Source organism: Mandrillus leucophaeus, unplaced genomic scaffold (assembly GCF_000951045.1).
Source record: "Mandrillus leucophaeus isolate KB7577 unplaced genomic scaffold, Mleu.le_1.0 Scaffold686, whole genome shotgun sequence".
Classification (NCBI taxonomy): Eukaryota; Metazoa; Chordata; class Mammalia; order Primates; family Cercopithecidae; genus Mandrillus; species Mandrillus leucophaeus.
In genome coordinates this window covers 168,266-191,422 of record NW_012107430.1, presented here as the reverse complement: position 1 = coordinate 191,422, position 23,157 = coordinate 168,266, and the positions used below count along the sequence as shown (strand labels likewise).

General features: G+C 38.2%; 1 protein-coding gene across 2 annotated transcripts in view; it reads left to right on the top strand.

Moving 5' to 3' along the window:
* The window catches only part of LOC105555444 (liprin-beta-1), a 179,148-nt gene that overhangs the window by 114,093 nt on the left and 41,898 nt on the right, over positions 1-23,157 (top strand). For both annotated transcript variants that reach the window (XM_012002401.1, XM_012002400.1), the window contains exons 3-7: positions 4,553-4,651; positions 6,101-6,306; positions 17,462-17,548; positions 19,025-19,138; positions 21,590-21,721. In XM_012002401.1, coding sequence (XP_011857791.1) covers positions 4,588-4,651; positions 6,101-6,306; positions 17,462-17,548; positions 19,025-19,138; positions 21,590-21,721 — 603 coding nt within the window. In that variant the 5' untranslated portion in view covers positions 4,553-4,587. The remainder of the gene's footprint in view (positions 1-4,552; positions 4,652-6,100; positions 6,307-17,461; positions 17,549-19,024; positions 19,139-21,589; positions 21,722-23,157) is intronic.

Below are 23,157 nucleotides of genomic sequence, written 5' to 3'. Positions count from 1 at the left end.
TAATTCTGGGAACCAATGTAGATTACATGAATCAGAATTTTCTCTTTCTAGGGGAAAGTGTGCTGGAATATTTAAAGCTGATAACTTTAAATATTAAAGGGATATTAATTCTCTGGCATTTTCAGACCACCACATCCAATGGCAGAGGGCTCCCTGAAATCTTAGACAGTTGAAAGTTGGGCTGGCATGCATGGAATTACAGAGGAGGCACCAATTACATCTGCCACAGTTAGAAGCTAAACAGTATTATTAATGCATATGTTTCAAAGGTACTCCCAATCAAATTAGTTCCTAAATGAATTTTATGCTTTCAACATTTAGCCAACAACAAATGGTTCTTTCCTAGTTAAAATAAAGAACTTAAATGGGATTGACATTGGGATTCCTAATGCCTGACAAATTTTAAAGACCATTGCATAGTTTGATGAGTTTTGGCAAATGTATAAACTTGTGTAACCTATATCCCAACCAAGATATTGAACAGAAATTCTGCTGGTGTCTCCTTTCAGTCACTCACCATTTTCTGTAAGTAATTCTTACTCTACCTTCTATCATAGGTTGCCTGTTCTTGAATTTCATATGGAACTATCGTATAGTACATGGTCCTCTCTGTCTGGCTTCTTTTACTCAACATAATGTTGCATGTATTATTTGTTCCATCTCTTTACTGTAGAATAATATTCCATTGTATTAGAATAATATTTTATTATATTAATTATATGAGGAAGCCCAGGGAATCTTCCTCTCAGAAATGTTTTTGAGGATTTAAGAAGGTCTTTTTAGAGACCAGGGGATTTTCCAAAGCTTTTTTATTTAGCCTTTTCATTTTTAAAAATACGTTGTCCTAGCCCTGAAAATTAACATAGCTTTATCAACACAGATGCCTGCCAAATTAGGCTGTCTCTAAAATAGCTCCAGCCATGGGCAAGGCAGAATTTTAATAAATATGGATGGTCTATTCTTAGTATTTCACCACTTCAGGTTGTGTGTTTCTTATTCTTCTGTGTAGTTCTTTAAAACCCATTTGAAATTTATTGAAACTGATTCTGTGGCCTTGCATATATGCCTTATCCTGGTGAATATAACGTGTAGACTTGAAGGTACATTCTGCATTTGGGTGTTTTATTCTATAAATTGAATTAGGTCAAGACAGTTGATAACATTTTCAAATCTTGTGTGTTACTAAGTTTTTTTTTCCTACCTTACCTGTCAATTCAAAAGAAGGTTGTAAAAGAACAAATGATAGATGGGACAAACAGAAAAGAAATAGCGGGACAATAGACTTAAATCCAACCTTATCAGTAGATTTCAATCCAGCCAAGTCAACCGTATTTATGTTACATTAAATATAAGTGGATTAAATTCTCCCTTAACACCATCAGTTTTTGCTTCATGTATTTGGAAGCTCTGTTATTAGTTGCAAAAACATTTGCACTTGTTGTGACTTCCTGATGAATTAACTCTTATCATTGTAAAATATCTTTCTTTCTAGTCATACTTCCTGATTTGTAGTTTTTTTAATATATCCGCTCCTGCTTTCCTATGCTTACATATGTATGTTATCTCATTTTTCATCCTTTTACTATTATATTTCTTTATATTTAAAGTCTCTATTAATAGCACATAATTAGGACTTAAAAAAACTAATCTGATGATCTCTGGCCCTTATCAGTGTTTATTCCATTTGTACTTAATGTAATTTTTTAAATGTTATTTTAAAAAATTGTTTTATTTCGGTAACTTTAGGGGTTCAAGTGGTTTTCAGTTACGTGGATGCATTGTATAGTGGTGAAGTCTGGGATTTTAGTGCTCCTGTCACCTGAATAGTGTACATTGTACCCAATAGGTAGTTTTTCATCCTTACCTGCCTCTCACTCTTCCTGCTTCTGAGTCTCCACTGTCCGTTTATACCACTTTGTATGCCTTTGCATACCCATGGCTTAGCTCCAACTTACACAATACTTAATCCGATTATTTATGTGCTTCAGTTTAAGTCTACCACCTTGGCTATTGATTTTTCTTCCTCTTATGTGTCCATTGTTCCTTCATTACTGCCTTTGGATTTAATAAAATTGTGACTGAGGCTGCAGGGTTGTATGAGCCCAGGAATTCAAGACCAGCCAACTGGCAACATAGTGAGACCTTGTCTCAAAAACAAACAAAAAGTAAAGTTTCTGTGAATTCATGTTCTCCACAACACTGGCTATGTCAATTTTTTTTCACTAATTGGGTATAAAACATTATCACATTCCTTCAGATTCCTCATTTATTAATGATATTAAGCACCTCTTCATATTTTTATTGGTTGAAAACATTTCTGCCAAATGATTGTTCATATCCTGACACCTCTCATTTTTTCATTGATTTCTAGGAATTCTATACTTGGAATACCACTGAACTGGACCACTTATATTTGACTACTTTTAACTTATTAGCGAAATCTTTGGCCTTTGATTCTAATGCCAGTCCCTGGCTACCTGTTTAATTTGCAAAACCTTCCAAATTGGACCCCCTTATCCTACTACATTTTCCCCCTTAGCACCTACCACCTTTGCCATGTTACATACGTGTTTATTACTTGTATGTACTGTCTTTCCCTTACTAGTACATGTAGGCTGCTACATGATATAGAGATTAAGAGTTAGCGTTTTGAACTTTCATAGCAATTTAACATTGTCATCATATTTTTATGAAATGAAGAGATTCATCTCTGATGAATTGGAAAGTTTTGAAGAACTGGTTCTTCACTACTTTGAAAAGTGTGATCTAGGTTGTCTCATACCTTCATGTAACAGCATTTGAAAGGCTCATTGAACAGAACAGAGAAGAACTCAGTAACTACTATACCTGTCGGACTTGAAAAAGTGTTTATGCTCTACACAAAATAGTTGCTAACAAAGACGAATCTGTTTTTCTGATTTAGTGAGAAAGTATGTTTTTCTAACATGGGCATTACTTTGTGTTATTGGTATTCCCATGTTTATAGCTGAGCCTGGTATGTGTCTCTTTGTTTTATATATACACATATATAAATGTATCTATACAAAATACTGCTTTTTAAATGAAAGAGCATGCAAGCCACTTAATTATGTAATGCAGCTTAATCCTTTATGCTCTCAGTTTTCATGTTTTGAGTTTCTCAGACAAGAGTGTGGTTATTAAATGCATGTCTTGCTTCTTTGGATGGCGCACTGGCTGAGTGTGTGAATACATTTTTTGGAATGACCTAGGTTCATAACCTAACTTGTTGATTCCTTGTTTTCTGGGTAACCGTAGACACATACCTTGAGTATTTTCATGCTGTAGTATTTCCAGATAAATGGTGGTGATATTTTTCACCTTTGGAAGTGAGTAAAGTTCTGGAAAATCCTTAAGTGAAATGACTTTAATTCAAAACAATATTTTACAACAATTATATGGCATTATGTTAGAATGAATGCATAATTGGGAACTGATCCAAGAAGCTGATACCAGAACTATAAATATATTTGTGAAAATAAAGTGGTGAGATTTGGCTGCTTGGAAACAGAGGGCAAAGGTTTCTGTGAAACAGCATATGCCTTTTATTTCCCAGGTATTTGTTCTATCACAGTATATATAACATAGTAAGAGCTTTATTTGGGTGCTTAGTCTGGTACCTGAAATGCGTTAATGAATGTTGAAAATCACATTATCTTGACTTTTTGTGCCAGTGACTAAATTTTTGGCAAGCATTATCTCAATATATTTTTTAACAGATAAACCAATGAATAGATTGTGACATAATTTCAGGATAGACCCATCTTCAGATAGGATCAGGTAAAGAGAAATTATGTATTATAGTGGAAGTCAGACAGACCTAGGTTAGAAACTGAACTTTGCTGTATTTACTTTGCTGTGTTTCCATGCAAAAATCAAATATCTTTTATCCTCATTTATAAAATGGAGATGAATTCACACATTTTATAAGGCTGTTGTCTAAGTATTATGGATAATTTATGTAAATGTGTAGGAACCATTATAGGTACTCAGTATGTGATACCTGTGGCTCCATTACAAAAGGTTTAATACCAGTAGGAGTGTATGTGTGTGTGGTGTGTGTGTGCGCACATACACATAGTGTATTTGTTACTGAATCCTTTTTGTAGACAGATCTTAAGCCGTTATACAGAAAGAAAAAAAAAATTAATAGAGCAGAGATTGGGTGGGGCTGGTAAAGGGAGAAAGGAGTCTTGTCTGGCCAGTGCTTGTCATGGCCCTCAGCAAGCTTCCATGGCCATCCCTGTTGCCCTTCACAGAGGCCTAGAGTTCTAGAGAACAGCATGGAAACCATGCTAGTGGATTTTAAACACCGCAAGTGCAAGAATGGAATCTTCTTTATTAACTGATACAGGTATCACATGTGGCCTTGCGCTACAGTAGGTGAGTGGCCACAGCTTACTACCCCACTACTGAAGTTCCTCCTCCATATTTGACTACACAGCAGAGTTATCCTTTGAACCTGAATTAGCAAACCCACTAGCAAGCCTATGCCATTTAATGGATATAGTAATAACATCATTTTTTTTTCCAGATCTAGGTTGGAATTTGCCCCTGACAAATAAGAAAATGATGAGTGATGCAAGCGATATGTTGGCTGCGGCATTGGAGCAGATGGATGGTATCATAGCAGGTGATCTGCATCCTGTGAAAGACAGAATCACAACATTTACTCTGCTCACTTCAGTTTTTCACTACAACTTTCATATTATCTTTTCACTTGATTTTCATTTTTTAGCCCTATGCCTTTTGCTTCCCTGTAATTTTGCCTTTGTTCTTCTTCTCCATTTTCTGCCAGCATTATTCTCAAACATTATTTTAAAGTATCAAAAATTCTAGTTCCATCCTAGGTTTCTAATCAAGGATTAAGAATCTGTATCTCAGGTGATTCTGGTGTAGGTGATCTGTGGACCATACTTCGAGGGACACTGCTCTACCCAGTAACCGTGAATGTTCTGACCTGTTTTCCTGAATTCAAAATTCACTTTTCACCAACGACTCCCATATGTTTTTTGTTTGTTTGTTTGTTTGTTTTTTTGAGAGGGAGTCTCGCTCTGTTGCCCAGGCTGGAGTGCAGTGGTGCAATCCCAGCTTACTGCAACCTCCACCTCCCGGGTTCAAGCAGTTCTCTGTCTCAGTCTCCCAAGTAGCTGGGATTTAGGTGCCCACTGCCACACCTGGCTAATTTTTGTATTTTTACTACAGATGGGGTTTCACCATCTTGGCCAGGCTGGTCTTAAACTCCTGACCTTGTGATCCACCCTTCTCGGCCTCCCAAAGTACTGGGATTACAGGCGTGAGCCACCGTGCCTGGCCATATCAATTTCTTTTTTTTTTTTTTTAAGAGAGGAGGTCTTGCTCTGTTGCTCAAGCTGGAGTGCGGTGGCTATTTACAGGCATGATTACCTGTGAATAACATGCATAGTGCAGCCTTGAAATGTTGGACTCAAGCGATCTTCCCACCTCAAGTACCTGCAATTACAGGCATGCGTCACTGCACCCCGCTTGTTCACATCTATTTACCTTCCCAATTCTTTGCTAAGCTTCCAGTCCCTGTCTCTAATTTCCAACCAGATATCTCTCCAGAAATGTCCTATAGGCATATCAATATAATCATTTAACACACTGAGCTCATTATCTTTCCTCAGAATTTACTCTGATATCTGGGGTCATTTCATAACCCTTCATCCACAGTTTTTCTAAGCCAGAAATCATTTGGTCCAGTATTGGTCCGGAATGGACCAGCTCTAATATTTGTATTTTCTGATCTGCTACTTTCTTAACCATCATCTCCATGAGGCCAGCACACCTCACACCAAAGCCCACCAGGTTCTTTTTCTTTCTATACCCCAGGATTGGCCTCCTCGTTAGGAATTGGACCATGGACATGTACCATCAACTACATGGTTTTAATTTTTGCACCATGTAACTCTGACTTGGAGAGATTTATGTGATTGAATTCTCTTTTTTCTGTCTCTTTTGATTGTTCCTTACTGTGACTAGACTGGTTTACCACCTTCGGCTTTGGTATTTTTATCTAACATAAATCCCATTGCTGTCTCTGTGATTTTGTTTAACTTAGGTTCTAAGGCCCTGGAATATTCCAATGGGATTTTTGATTGCCAATCTCCCACCTCTCCATTCATGGGAAGTTTGCGAGCTCTGCACCTTGTGGAAGACCTGCGTGGATTGTTAGAGATGATGGAAACAGATGAGAAAGAAGGTTTGAGATGCCAGATCCCAGATTCAACAGCAGAAACGCTTATTGAATGGCTTCAGAGTCAAATGGTAGGGTCTGCCTGTTATAAATTCTGTGTTATGAATCCTTTGTTGCTTATTCTAAAATTTAGAACATAGAATAGCTGATTAGAACAAGAAAAGTTTAAGGCAACAGATGCGCTCGTTTTTTTTTTGAGACGGAGTTTCAAAAAACTGTCGTCCAGGCTGGAGTGCAGTGGCGCGATCTTTTCTCACTGCAAGCTCCACCTCCTGAGTTCGCACCATTCTCCTGCCTCAGCCTCCTGAGTAGCTGGAACTACAGGCGCCCGCCACCATGCCCGGCTAATTTTTTGTATTTTTAGTAGAGACGGGGTTTCACCGTGTTGATCAGGATGGTCTCGATCTCCTGACCTTGTGATCTGCCCGCCTCGACCTCCCAAAGTGCTGGGATTACAGGCGTGAGCCACCGCGCCTGACCGAGGATAACTTTTTTTTAAAAGGTGCTGTTAGTGTACATTTTATAAATACCAACTGCGGGTGACCTGATTCTGCCCATAAAAACAGACTCCCTTTTGACTGTGCTTGAATGACCTCCTGTGGCTTAAATCAAATAGTCCTATAAGGGAAAGAATCTTGCACATAATAGATGATTTCTCAGTCATATTGGGTTCTTCACTGTAAAGGACCCAATAGCAATTCTAAATGGAAAGCATAATGAAAGACATTCAAAAAGCCACAGGATTTACAGCAGTATTTGACCTGAAGTGCCATCTAGTGGTTTATGGCAATCATGTCAGTTCCAGTTCTCGAATTAAATTGTGGAGTTGGGCCTTGAACCCATTTATGCATAGTGTTCCATTATTGGAACGCTAAGCTTGTGGGAGTTATTTATATTCTGCTCAAAGTCATCGCCAAGGTCTCATTTTTCAAAAAAAAAAAAAAATGCAACCTCTGGCATTAGTGGGTTAATGGTGTTATTCACTGAACAATGAGGCCTCTTTCTAGGCATCTTTCTCAAAAATTGATGATGTGGCAGAGCTACCCTTTGTCTGGGCACGGTGGTAAATACCAGGATTTTAATCTGTGACGATTACATAAAATCTAAAGAATGTCACAAAAACAGATTCAGTGGAAGACAAAGGAAAGGAGATATTTTGTGTTTAAAGGATATTCAGTTTTCAGTAAGATGCACTAATATGCTTATGAGCTAACTGTGTTGATATAAAAACTGATGAGAATTGTATGAAAGAATCCTGATCTACTTTTGGATCTGTGGTAGAAAACTGCTTGCTTTGGGAACCTTAAGAGTACATCCTACAGTTAAAACATTTTCATAGGATGTGACACAAATACTAGAGCTTCCAGCCAGTCCTGTGCTGAATACTGTGTGTTCCCACCTATTTTACCTCTGAGTTTCTGAGTGCAAATAATATAATCCTTCAGCGGTGGTGCAGCTACACAAACTTGACAATTGAGGATATTTTACTTGTTAAAACACATAATGCCTTACTATTATACTTTATATTTGCTCTGCAAATTTCTCCTCCAGAGATTTAAAGGTCCAGGTTTGCTGATTTCTTTGGGGATTGCTTCATGCTCTGAAATTGGTGTTTCCTGGCATATTCCTTAGTCTATTTCAATGTCCTATCTCACCCCTTCTTTACTCCATGTTCTTCTGACCATTTAGCATGCAGTGAAAAAAGGAATTTACTATTGTTAGTAGAACCTATTTCTATCCCATACCCAGAGGCCACCAATGGCAACAGTAGCCTAAGCATACCTGTAGTTCAATTTTTGACATGTGTCTAAAACATTTCCATTAACATGTGCTTAATCTGTTCTGTGAAAGTATGTCGAGAAATGATAAAAAGTAATGATGATTACATCTGAATATAAGTTAGATCATGACACTCACGCCTTTTTTCAGAAACTGCCAATGGCATCACATCTTACTCGGAGTAAAAACCACAGTGCTTACTGTGGGCTGCGAGGCCTCGTAGGATTTGCTGCCCGTAACTTTCTGACCTCATCTCTCATCACACATCTCCTTATTCACTCCACGCCAAGCACATTGGCTATTTCACTGATTCTTTAACATGCCAGGTACACTGGCCTCTGAGCCTTTGCACTGGCTTTTCCAGGCACTGGCTTTTCACTCTGCCTGGAAAGCTCTTTCCCCAGATGTTTCTATGGCTAGCTCCCTCATATTCTTCTGGTATTTACTCAAAAGTCCTGCTCTCAGTGAGGCCGTGCGTCACCACCCTAACTAAAATTATACTCATTTATTCTTTGTCTTACATCTCCCTGCTTTATTTTGTTCTTAGCATTCACCACTTTCTTATGTGCAGTGTATTTGTGACGCGTATATGATTTATTTTCTGTCTTTTCAACTGGAATGTAAGCATCATGAATCCGATTTTTGCCCTTAATTTTTAAAAAATACTGTATTCCTAGTGCTTAGAAGAATGCCTGGCTCAGTAGTTATATTTGTAATGAATGATGCTCCATGGATGATAAAGTGGAATGCACGTTCGAATGAATGGAAGTTGTTTCAAGTTTATTCCTCGGCTGGGTAATGGCTTGTTGATCAATGTTTTTAGTTGCTCTCTCTCTTGTTATTTGACATTTTAACCTTGAGAATCCACAAAATGACAAATATTTTAAAGAACTAATGAAGATTCAGTTTTTATTCTAAAAGTAACAATAACAAAATAAACTAGATGTAGTTCTAGAGAGATAAGGAATTTTTGTAGTTGCTAAATTTATATCCATCTAACTTATGTATATGAATTCCTCACCTTGCCCCCAACTTTCCAAATTAAGTGTGTTTTCTCGAGCACACAGAGAATGACAGGATGAAAGAAGAAAGGCAGCAAAAGGCAAAAAACAAAGCAAGAAGAGGAGAGCAGGACTGGCTGTTTGGAACCATAAAAGCATAGGAGTGAAATTGAGTTGTCACCACACACCTACCATGATAGACTTTATTTTAGAACCAAAAAACAACTTGGGCCAGCATTGGGAATCCAACAAGTAGAAGATTATATGCTTATAATTAGTGATTGGCTGATAATATTAGATTTTTCCAATTTAATATTTCAGAAGTTAGGATGTGTTTTATGATCTTAAAATGGGTATATGTATACATTTTAGCTGGGATCCATCCTCCCTTCCTCTCTCCCCTCTTTCCTTTTTATTAATAAGGTACTTAGAATAGTCAAATTTTAGAGACAGAAAGTAGAATGGTGACTGCCAGGAGCTGAGGGGAGCAGAGAATGGAAAGATAATACTTATTGCATATAGAATTTCAGTTTTGCAAGATGAAAAGATTAATAATGGTGATGGTTGCAAAACAGTGTAAATGTGCTTAATACCGCTGAACTATACACTTTAAAATGGTTAAAATGCTAAATTTTCCATGTGTATTTTACCACAATAAAAAGTTAAAATTGATGGCATCCTAGAATTTAGGGAACACAGAATCCTAGCAAATTCCCCCTTCATATTTGAGTATGGGGAAACTGCCCAAATAAAAGAGATTGTGATGTTTAAAAAAAGGAAGCAGTGAATGATAAGGCAGGATTGTATCTAGGCAGTTTCAAATGCAGGCTGTAGTAACAGCAGACCTGAATTTTAATGTTGGCCCTAACTCTTCGAAGCTTGTATGACCTTGTGAAAATGTCTGAAGTTCTGTGTCTTGGTTTTCTCATCTGTAAAATGGGGATGATGGTTACTGCCACTTAGGATTGTAAGGATCCTATGAACTAATGTATGCTGAGGGCTTATGGATACGCCTGGAAAAAGGCTAGTCAGAAAGGCAATACTGAAGAGTAGAGCATAGAGAAGAGAATAGAGGGAAAATGTTTAACAGGAACCCTTTGCAGTGAGGGAAAGAGTTGGGTCCAGTTGCAAGGGGAGTTAGGTTACAAACCACCCATACATAGTTCCCTTTTTGCGATAAAAGAGTACAAACATTTCTCAGACTACAGAGAAGCTTCTGGAATATTTTAGAAAAACTTAAATTCAAAAATTTTTGGAAATAATTATGTATCTGTAAATAGTAACAGATATATAATTATGGTTCCATTCATGTTTAATGATGGCCAACTTGACAGGCCCTGTACTTTAAGATGGATACTAACCTTTTCATTAGTGCAACTGGGCATTCGCAGTTCCAACTGTCATTTTGCCTGGGCCAGGGAGATCCCCTGGTTTCTTGTAGGATGCAGGTTATTTCTTTACTACTGATTGCTCCTGCCTGTTTGTTTCATATGATCAGACACTGAATGTGATCAAATACCAACACTAGTAACCTGTTATAGTGAAGGGACATTAAATCTGTAAGAATGAATTTACAAGTGTAGCTGTAGGCTTCTAGAAATGAACAAATTTCTTTTAAAACTCAGAAGTGTGTCTCCTTGGTTAAAAAAAACTATAGACTATGACATATTTGTTTAGTTACTAAGGCTGAATTTTCTGTTTTGATTGTGAAATATTATAATGTGTTAACACAGATATTAATAATGGAGAATTACTTGCTTTATGAAGCTCCAGATTCAAGAAGGCAAATAGAAAAATATGGCTAATTGTTTGAGTCAAGCAAGTAGTTATTTACTTTAGGTCTAATTTGATGAGTTGCCCTAGAACATTCTTACAATGTTTTTTTTTAACTGAGGATCATGACCTTGATCCATGTCAGCAGGGGATCAGGTAGTGAAATCCCAAAGATGTCTTACTATTTGGCAGTTATAATTATGAGGCCATTCCAAAGTCAGCAGAAATTACAAAAATACAGTTTTCAACAAAGTGAGTGAAATACTAATGGTGAATACTAATGGTAGTAACTCCAAAGCAGGCATCATCACCCATGAGATAGATAGAGTGTAAACAGGGGAAATGAGGTGTTCTGGACTGGCTTCAGACCTGTTCATCATCATAATACACTTCTGTCTTATTTTTACATTAAAAGTTAGATAATATTAATCCCAAATGTGTATTTTTAAAAGTTGCTATAAAAATAAAAATACTCAACTTAAAAGAGTTCAGCCACAGGACATGCTCTCTGCAGGGTTGCTGGCTGTTCTCCGTGAGTCCCTGACTCCCAGCCCCACGACACAGTCCCTGTCCTACCACCCTCCGATCCCTGCTGCTTTCTGACCGGCTTTGCTTTTCATCTGTGCCTCTAGGAAATGTTTTCTCAGGCCTTGGCAAACAAGATACATCTTAAGATTGTATCCCGTAGGTGATCACAATTACCTGAGTCATGCGGTGCCTCACTGAGACATCCTAGCTAAAATTAAGGCAGTTTTCTCTTAGTCTTCAAGTAAACTCCCATGGAAAGTGTTCACAGACACAGAAAAACAAATGGACCAAATCAGCCAAATTCCTAGTTTACAAAGGTAAAAGATGTACTTTTCATGGAATCCTAGGCCACTGGTATTTGTTAGGATTGAATGGAAAGAGGTTTCCCTGTTCCTTTAGGAAAGTGAGTTAAGAAAGAAAAAGTGACAAGAACAATAGGGACTTTTTCTTGGTCCCATGTTATCCTTCCAAAGTAGAAGACAGATTCCTTCTCTAGATCTCTGTATCCTATCACATGTTGCTGGCTTTCAACAAATGTTGAATAAATTAATGAATCACAATATTAAATGAATGAAGTTGCTGCTGTACTGAGATAGGAGCTGGGACTTCACTTCTAGTGACACTGGGATCTTCTTTTTTCTCTGTCCTTCCGAAATTCAGGGGACTTAGGTGTATACCTATGACTAGGGTAATATTACAGTGTAAATATGTACCCTCCGCTTGCCCACTGTGAAGCTCATGCCCTTATTCCATCACACCCAGTGAGAGGACAGGGGAGTGGAGTACTGCCGCTGCCTGGTTGCTTGGTTTCCAGCATCATTGGTATCATGTTCTCTGACTCTTTGGACAGTAGTGGTGTAAGATGCCTTATTATGGTATTGAACTCAAATGCAATATGACTGTGCTCTTCATGGCTGAAGGATTCAAGTCTCAATCTCTCCCCCTAGTTCAGAGTCTAGTGCAGAGCAGGCATGCAGTAAATGTTTGCATGCGTGGCAGACGTATAATTCTGAGTACAAAATGCTGTCATAGTAATTATTTCTTTTGGTAACTAGAGATAACGTTTACTTAAAGGAGATTTCATGGACTGAGCCTTACTCTTCCTTTCTTGATACTGAATGTTTAAAAACAGAATTATGAAATCAAGACTCCATGATAGCTTTAATAACTAGTTTTAAAAATAAGTATAATGACTGGATGGAATGTGGTCTGTGCATGCATTTGTGAGTATGTAGTATTACTAATCCAGCTGTGCTTTAACATCTGTTGACCTTAAAAAGGGGGCTGTTTTCTTTTCCCCATTTTAATTTAGGTACTCACCATTCTGATTTAGGACTGTTACACTCAAAATTGGTTTCTGTTTTGTAAAATAAATAAGCATAATAGTGGCAAATCACTGCTTGTATGTTGATTTTGGATTTAGACAGGACAGCAGAGCTCAGGAAAGAACAAAGTGAAACAAAGGGGAAACAGGGAAGAAGACAACTGTAAACCAATGCAAACCAATAGAACCCAGATAATCAAAGGAAAACACAGCATGATGTTACAAGTAAAAACAGCGGTTGAAACTCCTACCTTCCGTGAATTAATAACTATTGAAATGGAGTGGCGAGTACATGGGGTTTCATCACGCTCATTTCTCAACTTTAAATCTGTTTGAAATTTTCTGTAATAAAAAAATGTTTTAAACAGATGGAAAAGAAAGATGTTAACATTTATTATGTCTTTATGCTTGATTGTAATACTTGATAATTAAAAGGAAGTTGATATAAAAAGAAGGCTTTCTAGCTGGAGAGGGTGACCGCACCCACCTTTAAATACGGGGCCTGTAACTCAGCCCACACCCAACCAATCAGGTAGTAAAGAGAGCTCAGGAAAATACCAATTAGGCTAAAAGCAGGAGGTAAAGAAATAATCAAATCATCTATCACCTGAGAGCACAGGGGGAGGGACAATAATCAGGATATAAACCCAGGCATTTGAACCAGCAGTGGCAACCCCCTTTGGGTCCCCTCCTGTTGTAAGGGAGCTCTGTTTTCACTCTATTAAATCTTGCAACTGCAAAAGTAAATAATAAGTAAGTAAATAAATATAAATAAATAAATAAAAGAAGGCTTTCCACTTAGATGGTGAAGGGAAAAGTAGATGGTGTTCTAATGTTATGTGTACCACCTGCCATGTAGAGTCAGGGAATTCGTTTTCCAGGTAAGGTTCCTGGCTAGCTCTAAGATTCTGTAATTCTATGAGGGATAAAGCTTTTCAGATGTGCTTCTCCCCATCGTGCCAGGAAAACCTGGCAGAAGCCATAAGTTCCTTAATTAAATCAAAGTACCATTGTTACAGTTGAGTTAGATCTCCCTCCCTGACTCTCCACACACACTATTGGTTGGATATTGTACTGTTGAAATCCCCACGTTGATTCCAGTTTTGACTTAGCTGAATTGGATGTGGTCAGTAAAAGGTTGCACCATGACCTAAAGTAGAAAGGTAAAGTGATTTAGGCTGCTCTTCCGTGCTTTGAAAGTCAGATTGACTCAACAGGAGTTTATACTTAAATACATTTTAAATTAGGTGCTCAGGATTTTATAAGCACCGTGGAAGAATCAAAAGAAATGTAAGACAGTTTTGCTCTGAGAAACTTAGGCTGAGAGACCAACTCACATAAAATTATTAGTCACCACCTGAGGCAGAATAGGATGAAACACTAAAGAGCACAGTTTAAGACAAGACCCAGAAGGTCAGCCAGTAGATGGGGAAAGGAGAATGGCACAATGTAATGAGGAGGAGGTAGAAATGGGTTATGAAAGATGGATTGACCTGAGAGGGAGGAGTGGGAGGTGAGTAGAGTGTTGGGTACAAAACCTTGGGATAGTTGTTGTAAAGGAAAATGGAAGAAAGCTCATTAAAAGGAAGAAATGGAAAATGATGAGTAGAAGTGGTGATTACAGGTCCCAGTGAAACAGGAAATCAAGGTTCCAAACTAGAAGTGGAATGATGAGCTTTCAGGAAGGAGTTAAGAATCAGTTCTCCCAAGCCTGCAGGAAGAAAGAAAGGAACGAAATAAGAGGTAATATATATTATACTATTACACACTGAGGAAGAAAGTGTCTAGGGGAGCTCACACAAGATGGCCTTAACTATTGTCCATTACAAAGGCTCTGAGATCACCTTCTAAACATAGTGGGAAGAGAGAGTACAGGCTTGGGGAGAAAGGAGCCAGTCTAGATAGAGGTCAACCATGGAGTGCATACCAGATTATAGAGGACACATAAATAAAGACCCACTGAGAAGCAAGAAGGCCAGATCAAAACGAAACCTGTAGTCATCTTTTCTTCAACTTTGTTTATTGAACACCTGTCGTCATTCTTCCATTCAACAGACATTTAGTTATCACCCACTGTGTGTCCCATGCCAAGGCAAATCTACTTGCAAAGAATGCAGAGTCTATTAGGAGAGAGAGACATGTATGCCGTCAAGTCTAACCTTAGTGCATTCGGAGTAACGCCTGCTGTAATGAAGGTTCATCTAGATACTGTTGCTGGCACATAGTAAACAGTGAATTCAAGGAAGACTTCACAGACCAAGCCCTAATAGAGGTGGACCTTAAGGAATAGGGAAAGAAGAAGAAAGGGTGGGAAAAGACGGTCCGTGCAGAAGGAGTAAAAGTGTGTGAGAGAGCATGCCATATATGGGGAGGTTTTGAGTGACCTGTTTGGTAGAACATGGGAGTTGGAGGAAGAATGGAGACAATACGGTATGTACCTAATGGATCTTACTGCCAACATTCTTAATGCAAAGAAACAGAATTGGCAGATATATAAATACATGTGGACAGAACAGTCTTTACCTACTTAAGTTAACACAAGGATGTAACATTTATCGTTCTTAAATTCTGCTTTATGTTCCTATAGTGAGTTTTAATATACTAAACTACCCTTGAGCATTGAGTGCTTATAAGTATCAATACCATATTGAGAAACATAAATATGCTCATTTTGAATCAATTTTCGGTATCTGTTTCTATTTGGGGCTCATTTTGGAGAACTGGTTTTGGAACACCTCACTTCCATATCATACAAAGTAGCTTGGAAGGAAACACTGCTCTCCTCTTGCTATAATTTCCTCCAACCAGAAGAAAGATCAGTTTTGTTTTGTTTTTCTTAAGACATGGTCTTACTTTGTTGCCCAGCCTGGAGTGCAGTGGTGCAAACATGGCTCACTGTAGCCTCCACCTCCCGGGCTCAAGTGATCCTCCTTCCTTAGTCTCCAGAGTAACTAGGACCACAGGTGCACACCACTAAGCTTGGCTAAGTACTTTTTGGTTTATTTTGTTTTTGTTTTTGTTTTTTAAGAGATAGGGTCTTGCCATGTTGCCTAGGCTGGCCTCAAACTTCTGGGCTCACACAATTCTCAGCCTCCCAAAGTGCTGGAACTACAGATATGTACCACCACCCTTGGCCAGTTTTACTTTTTGTCCTCACTAAACAGCAGATTTTTTTCTACTTACTGAAATGTATCTGTTTCTGAAATATTGTTACTTGTATGGGATTTTAAAAACAGATGCCTGTTAATTTCTATAATCAAAATAAGGAATTTAAACCTCTACAGGGCCTGTCTTGGCACTTTCTTAAGATTGAGAACATGGATTATACATCCTGGCCCTTTTCCAAAAACTGCCCTCGAGAAGTTATGCACAATTTATTTTTATGTTAGTCCCCGGGGAATAGAAGTTGTCCAGGCCACTCCATCACACTCTTCATAATACTTGTAATTTAATGCCAGGCACTTCAGTTAACAACATGAGCAGAATTATGCTGTGGTAATTGTGGAGGTGTGTGGCAAAGCAGCTGATTGTAAAATTTTAATCCACTCTAAATATGCATTGCACCCTTACTCAGTTAGCCTCCGATTCTTTGTGGCCTTTTGGAAAATGTATTCAGTATGTAAAGTTTTTAGAAAAAGCATTCTGAAGTCTTCCTTTTCATTCAAGCCCTGTTTTTTTTTTCCCCCCTTCCCAGCACATGACTTTTGTTATTCCAAGAATTGATACTGGAAACCACATTTATTGGAAAGATAGAACAATGGTATCAGTTAATTCTGGAAAAACAGTAGATGTCACATCAGATGTGTCCTGGGGAGTAAGGTTATACAGTTTGTATTTTTTCTGGTTCTAAATCTGAAGATATTATTTTCTTTTTCAGTTGAACCCTGGGTGGCCCCATCTAACACTTTCGGATTTCAGCTGACTTTTATTTCTATTGGATTTGAATGAAGAATCAGGAAATTCTATTGGGATTACATTATCTTATGGTTATGTTGAGATTACAAGAGACACCACTTATGCTACTACGTACATTTCGAAATGATGTTTTTAGGTTTTCTGTTCTTTGTGAGCCTCTTCATGTGTCTCTTTCATGACTTGCATATGAGACAGTTGAGGAAGAAACAATCTATACATCGTTTCTCAGTCTATACTTCCTTTGGCATTTATACAACGCTTAAATATACTGAAACATGATGTTTTTTAAAAAGTGTCCGGGGGCAGGAAGGAGGTGAAGAAATAGTAAGTAAGCATCAGTATATGCAGAGCACTGAGCCAGATGCTGGGGAGGTTACAAAATGAATTATAGGCTCTGCCCTGGAATAGAAGGTAACATTATACAAAGAAGCAAACTCACAAGTTAGTAAGATCAGGACAGAAAGTGTTAAAATGCAGATAAGTGAGGCTAGTCGGCACTACCAGGGGAAGTCACTGTGGCCTGAGTGTTTATGCTTTTGGAGGAAAAGAGACAGACCTCAACAGCTAGGGGTGCCCCCTACACACTGACAAAGCTTTGCCTGCCCCTGGGTGTGTGTCTGCTCTCAGTGGAGATACCAGTATCCACTGTGCCTTGTGGGTCATTATTTTCTGTTTGATAAGAAATTGTTTACTTTGGCAAAAACATGCTTATACACTTAACATGCCTGTCTTACCTCTTTTGTGGTAAATGAACCAAATTGCATTCTCATGTTTTCTGTTTGACAGTGACAGCTGTGCCAGATTCAATTCAGGCCCCTTGGACTTGTGAACACTGTGATTTTCATTTATCCTCAATATATCATTCTTAGAGAAGATCAGCCTTACCCATATTATTTCATTTTTCAGACAAATGGACACCTACCTGGGAATGGAGATGTGTATCAAGAAAGGTTGGCACGTTTAGAAAATGATAAAGAATCCCTCGTTCTTCAGGCAAGTGATTTTTAAATACTGTTCTTTCCTTGCAGCCTACTTACAAAGACTTTTAAATTGGGGTGGCAAATTCAGATTGCTTGCAGCAACCAGACTGCTAACAGAAATAAGCCTGGTAAACCACCTGTACACAATAGGGAGTGGTGAGGATTGGGGCAGAATGATGGTGTTTACGACCAGTTTAAAAGGAGCCGCCATTAATCATCCTCAGCTCTTCCAGGGCCAGTCTGAATACAGGCACAATGTTGTCTGATCTGTTCTAAAATTCAGATATATGAATATAGCATAAAATCTGAATATATGTAAGTTTATATTTCTGAATCTGAAACCTGAGTATATATGTTTAATTTTTCAATTTTAAAAATGATACCCTGGGTGAGACAAAACAGTGAGTAGAATCCTCCCTGTGGGCTAAATTTGAGTTTGCTTCTTCATAATGTTTTAAATGCTTGACAAACATTTTTCTTTGGTATATTGAGCAAAATGAACTGAAGTATGTTTTTCTTTGGTATATTGAACAAAATGAATTGAAGTATATTTACTGGGTGATGATTATTGAGGAAAATCTCGGAGATCGGCTCTAAGCATTAGAGTTGAAGGACTAGCCCAACAGCTCCTCATGGACCTTTGAGTATATTGAGCTGCCCCCTGGCTTTGAACACATCTGTGATCAGTGTCATCTTCAAAGAGCTCATGGAATTTGAATTCCCTGGGTTGTGTGTGTGTGTGTGTGTGTGTGTTTGTTTTTTGTTTGTTTGTTTGTTTTAAGATGGAGTCTCACTCTGTTGCCCAGGTGGGAGTGCAGTGCAATCTTGGCTCACTGCAACCTCTACCTCCTGAGTTCAGGCAATTCTTCTGCCTCAGCCTCCTGAGTAACTGGGATGACAGGCACATGCCCCCATGGCCAGCTAATTTTGTATTTTTAGTAGAGACAGAGTTTCGCCATGTTGGCCAGACTGGTCTTAAACTCCTGACTTCAAGTGATCTGCCCACCTCGGCCTCCCGAAGTGCTGGGATTACAGGCGTGAGCCACTGTGCATGCTCCCCGCCTACTCCCCGGGGTCTTTTTCTTATTCTTCTTGAAGTATCAAATGTTAATAATTTCTTGATAATTTCTATTTCAAACATTAACTTTGTTTCCTCTCTTCTAATACTATCTCCACCCTGTCCCCCAAAAAGATAACTTCTGTGCACGCTCGCTCTCATAAATGGTTGAAGTAGCTTTAACCAAAAAGTATTGTACATTCCTAATCTACACAAATTTTCTCCAAATTGTATAGGCCTCCTTAAATCAAATAGCAACATATAAATAGGAATGCGAGGGACCACTGTCTTCTTGGTACTTCGCATATTTTTTTTCTTTAAAACCATATGAGTGGTAGGATCATTCCTTTTGTTGTTCCATTTAGAGAAATAATGTATTCAGTGGAACCCAAGTTCTTTTTCACTCATTGTATGATTTTGCTCTAAATACAGGTAAGTGTGTTAACAGACCAGGTGGAGGCTCAGGGAGAGAAGATTCGAGATTTGGAGTTTTGTCTTGAAGAGCACAGAGAGAAGTTGAATGCCACAGAAGAAATGCTACAGCAGGTATGTGCAGAGGCCAGAACCAAGATGGGATTTCCCTGCTGAATTATTTCAGATGCTGCGTTTCTGTGCTGTGTTTGCTCTATGCAGCAGTAAGTTTCTTGATTCACTTAGACCAGCACATTTAAAAAAAACCAGAGTAGCAGAGTCTCAAAACACATGCACACAATAGAAAGTGTTTATGTAATTAGAATCTGGAACAAAATGTCAATAGTATTGTGGCTTATTTTAATTTTCTTTTTTTGCATTCAGATGGTTTCCTCTCACCCATAAGTATATGTTTTATAATTAAGAAAAAATATAATAGTAAAAAATCTAATAATCCAATTTAAAAATGGGCAAAATATTTGAATAGACATTTCTCAAAAGAAGACATACAAATGGCAAACAGACATATGAAAAGGTGCTCAATGTCATTGATCATCAGAGAAACGCAAATCAAAACTACAAGAAGATACTATCTTACCCCAGCTAAAATGGCTTTTATCCAAAAAACAGGCAATAACAAATGCTGACAAAGATGTGAAGAAAAGAGAACCCTTGTACACTGTTGGTGGGAATGTAAATTCGTACAACTGCTATGGAGAACACTTCGGAGGTTCCTCAAAAAACTAAAAATAGAGGCTGGGTGCGGTGGCTCATGCCTGTAATCCCAGCACTTTGGGAGGCCGAGGCGGTTGGATCACGAGGTCAGGAGATTGAGACCATCCTGGCTAACACAGTGAAACCCCGTCTCTACTAAAAATACAAAAAATTAGCCAGGCGTGGTGGTGGATGCCCGTAGTCCCAGCTACTCGGGAGGCTGAGGCAGGAGAATGGCGTGAACCTGGGAGGCGGAGCTTGTAGTGAGTCGAGATTGCACCACTGCACTCCAGCCTGGGCGACAGAGTGAGACTCCGTCTCAAAAAAAAAAACCAAAACTAAAAATAGAGCTACCATATGATCCAGCAATGCCACTGCTGGATATATACCCAAAGGAAAGGAAATCAGTGTATCGAAGAAATATCTGCGCTCTTGTGTTCACTGCAACTGTGTTCACAGCCGCCAAGATTTGGAAGCAACCTAAATATCCATCAACACATGGCTGGATAAAGAAAATATGGTACTTATACACAATGGAGTACAATTCAGCCGTAAAAAAGAATGAGATTCAGTCATTTGCAACAACATGAATGGAACTGGAGGTCATTATGTGTAAAATAAGCCAAGCACAGAAAGACAAACATCTCATGTTCTCACTTATTTGTGGGATCTAAAAATAAAACAATTGAACCCATGGAGATAGAGAGTAGAGGGATGGTTACCAGAAGCTGGGTAGGGTAGTGGGGGATGAAGGGAGAGGTGGAGGATGGTGAAGGGGTACAAAATAATAGTTTCCATGAATAAGGCCTAGTATTTAGTAGCACGTCAGGGTTACTATAGTCAATAATAATTTAATTATATGTTTGAAATTAAGAATATAACTGGATCGTTTGTAACACAAAGGATAAATGCTTGAGAAGATGGAGACCCCATCTTCCATGATGTGATTATTACACATTGCAAGCCCGAATCAAAACATGTACCCCATGAATGTATATACCTACTATGTACCCACAAAATTAGAAAAGAAAATATCTCTGTAAGGTCGTGGATGGAGTATGCACTTGAGCAAAACCTCCTAGGTTTCCATTCCTGCTGTGTCTTTATTTTTTCTTTTTCCCACTATGACATTAGGGAAGTTCCTAACCTCTCTGTACTATGTTTCCTCATCTTTTGATTAAGGATAATAAGAATTTTTACCTGATAAATTTTTTATGAGAATTGAAACAGTATTTGTTATAACTGGTGTCTGGCATATAGCAAACATAGTATCACCATAATCAATGTTATCATCACACTGAAGTGTATATGTGGTTTATGCATGTGTATCTACATAACATATGTCTCCCTCAGTAAACTGACATGTGCTTATTTCTGCTCAAAGGAGGGTAACTAAAGTGGATGGTTTTTTATTTTATTTTATTTTGTTTTATTTTTGAGACGGAATCTTGTTGCCCAGGCTGGAGTGCAATGGCGAGATCTCGGCTCACTGTAACCTCCGCCTCCTGGGTTCAAGTAATTCTCCTGCCTCAGCCTCTTGAGTAGCTGGGATTACAGGCACCCGTCACTATGCCCAGCAAATTTTTATATTTTTAGTAGAAACAGGGTTTCACCATACTGTCCAGGCTCATCTCAAACTCCTGACCTCAAGCGATCTGCCCGCCTCGGCCTCCCAAAATGCTGGGATTACAGGCGTGAGCCACCACGCCCAGCCTCAAGTGAATAATTTTTTAAAAGTGTGTATATTCAGTAATTATATTTTACCATATCCTCCACTTAATAGGTGCTGCTTTGTGATCATAAATGAGGTAAATTCACATGTGGCTGTTTATAATAAAAGAATTATTGAATGTATCTCTTAAATTCCAATAGGAGCTTCTAAGTAGGACATCCTTAGAAACTCAGAAGTTGGATCTGATGGCTGAAATATCTAACTTGAAGTTGAAACTGACGGCTGTAGAGAAGGACAGATTGGATTATGAAGATAAGTTCAGAGACACAGAGGTGAGTGATACAGTCTCTCGTCTCTCTCTCTCTCTGTCACTCTGCCTCTGTCTCTCATACACGTACATTCCTAGGGCAAGTTGAAATTCCCTGGAGGTGTGCAAGGCATTACTACGTGCCCTCATCCTGCTTCATTTTAAGAATAATCTTTCATTGCATTGACTTTTTATCACTAAATGCTAATGGCAATTTTTATTTTTAGCCTTTTGATATGAAATATTAATCCTTTTATTAACCTTTAGAAATACTTTTGACTTTAGAATATTTGGAGCATCCGTCCATCCATGCTGGTTTTCTTCATTTTGTGAATAATGGGCTTAAATGCATGGTTTCACTAGTAGTTGTTATTTAGGCACACTGATTATTTACTATGTAATTGGATTTTGAAAATCTGTAGAGAAAACATGCTAACATTCTATACTCACAAAATAACAGAGCTTTTTTGAGGTCTTTTAATTCGGCCTTCTACTTTTGATCTATTTCACATGTAAATCATTCCAATTAAATAAGACTCACTGTACTTCTACAAAACTCAGGGTACATTCTATTACTTGAAGTATCCATTTTAGTGGCTTAACAAGCTTTATTGTTTGTTCTATTTTATTAATTCAGGCCTTCTAGTTTATTTGCTGTGTGACATTTGGCAAGTTCTTAACCTCTTTGTTGGTTTTTTGGTGGAGAGAGAGAGCATATCCATTTGAAATATATTCATTTGAAACGAAGTGTAAAGAGTTGCAGAAATTCCTTTTCTCTGAGGGCCATCTCCCCTCCTTTTTTCTTCCTATTTTGTTTCCTTAGTTGGAGTATGGAAAGGTGTCATACTGGATTAGAAAATAGGTACCAAGGAGAGAGGAAAGAATGGCTTACTTATTTTTCCCTTCTGTTTTTATTTCAAACATGTATTTCATCCTGACTATAAGCCAGCATGGTACCAGGCATTACATACATTATCCACTAGAGGAAAGTTCTTTATAGATTTGGAAATGCATTTTACTCCACTGCTAGTTTCAAAAGTAAATTTTCTGTCAAAGATTCAATTATACTGGAAAGTCTTGATATATGTCTTGCTTCCTCGATAGCAAAAGGAAATCTTTCATTTGGTTCATGTTTTAATTTTTCTTTTTCTTTTTCTTTTTTTTAGAAATAGGATCTTACTGTGTTGCCCAGGCTAGTCTGGAACTCCTGGCCTCAAGCAATTCTCCCATTTTGGCCTCCCAAAGCACTGGGATTAGAGTCATGAGTCACCATGCCCAGCCATGTTTTAATCTTAAATCTCTTTGTCAGTCGCCTATATGAGCATGTTTCTCATTTGATCAAAACTGGGGCTTTTAAAACAAGATGTAGAAAGTCACCCAATTTAAAATTCTTGCTTTTGTGCTTTCTCTAAAAATCTGTTCTGATATTTTCCTCTTTCTCCTCTTTTTGTCAGGTCCTAA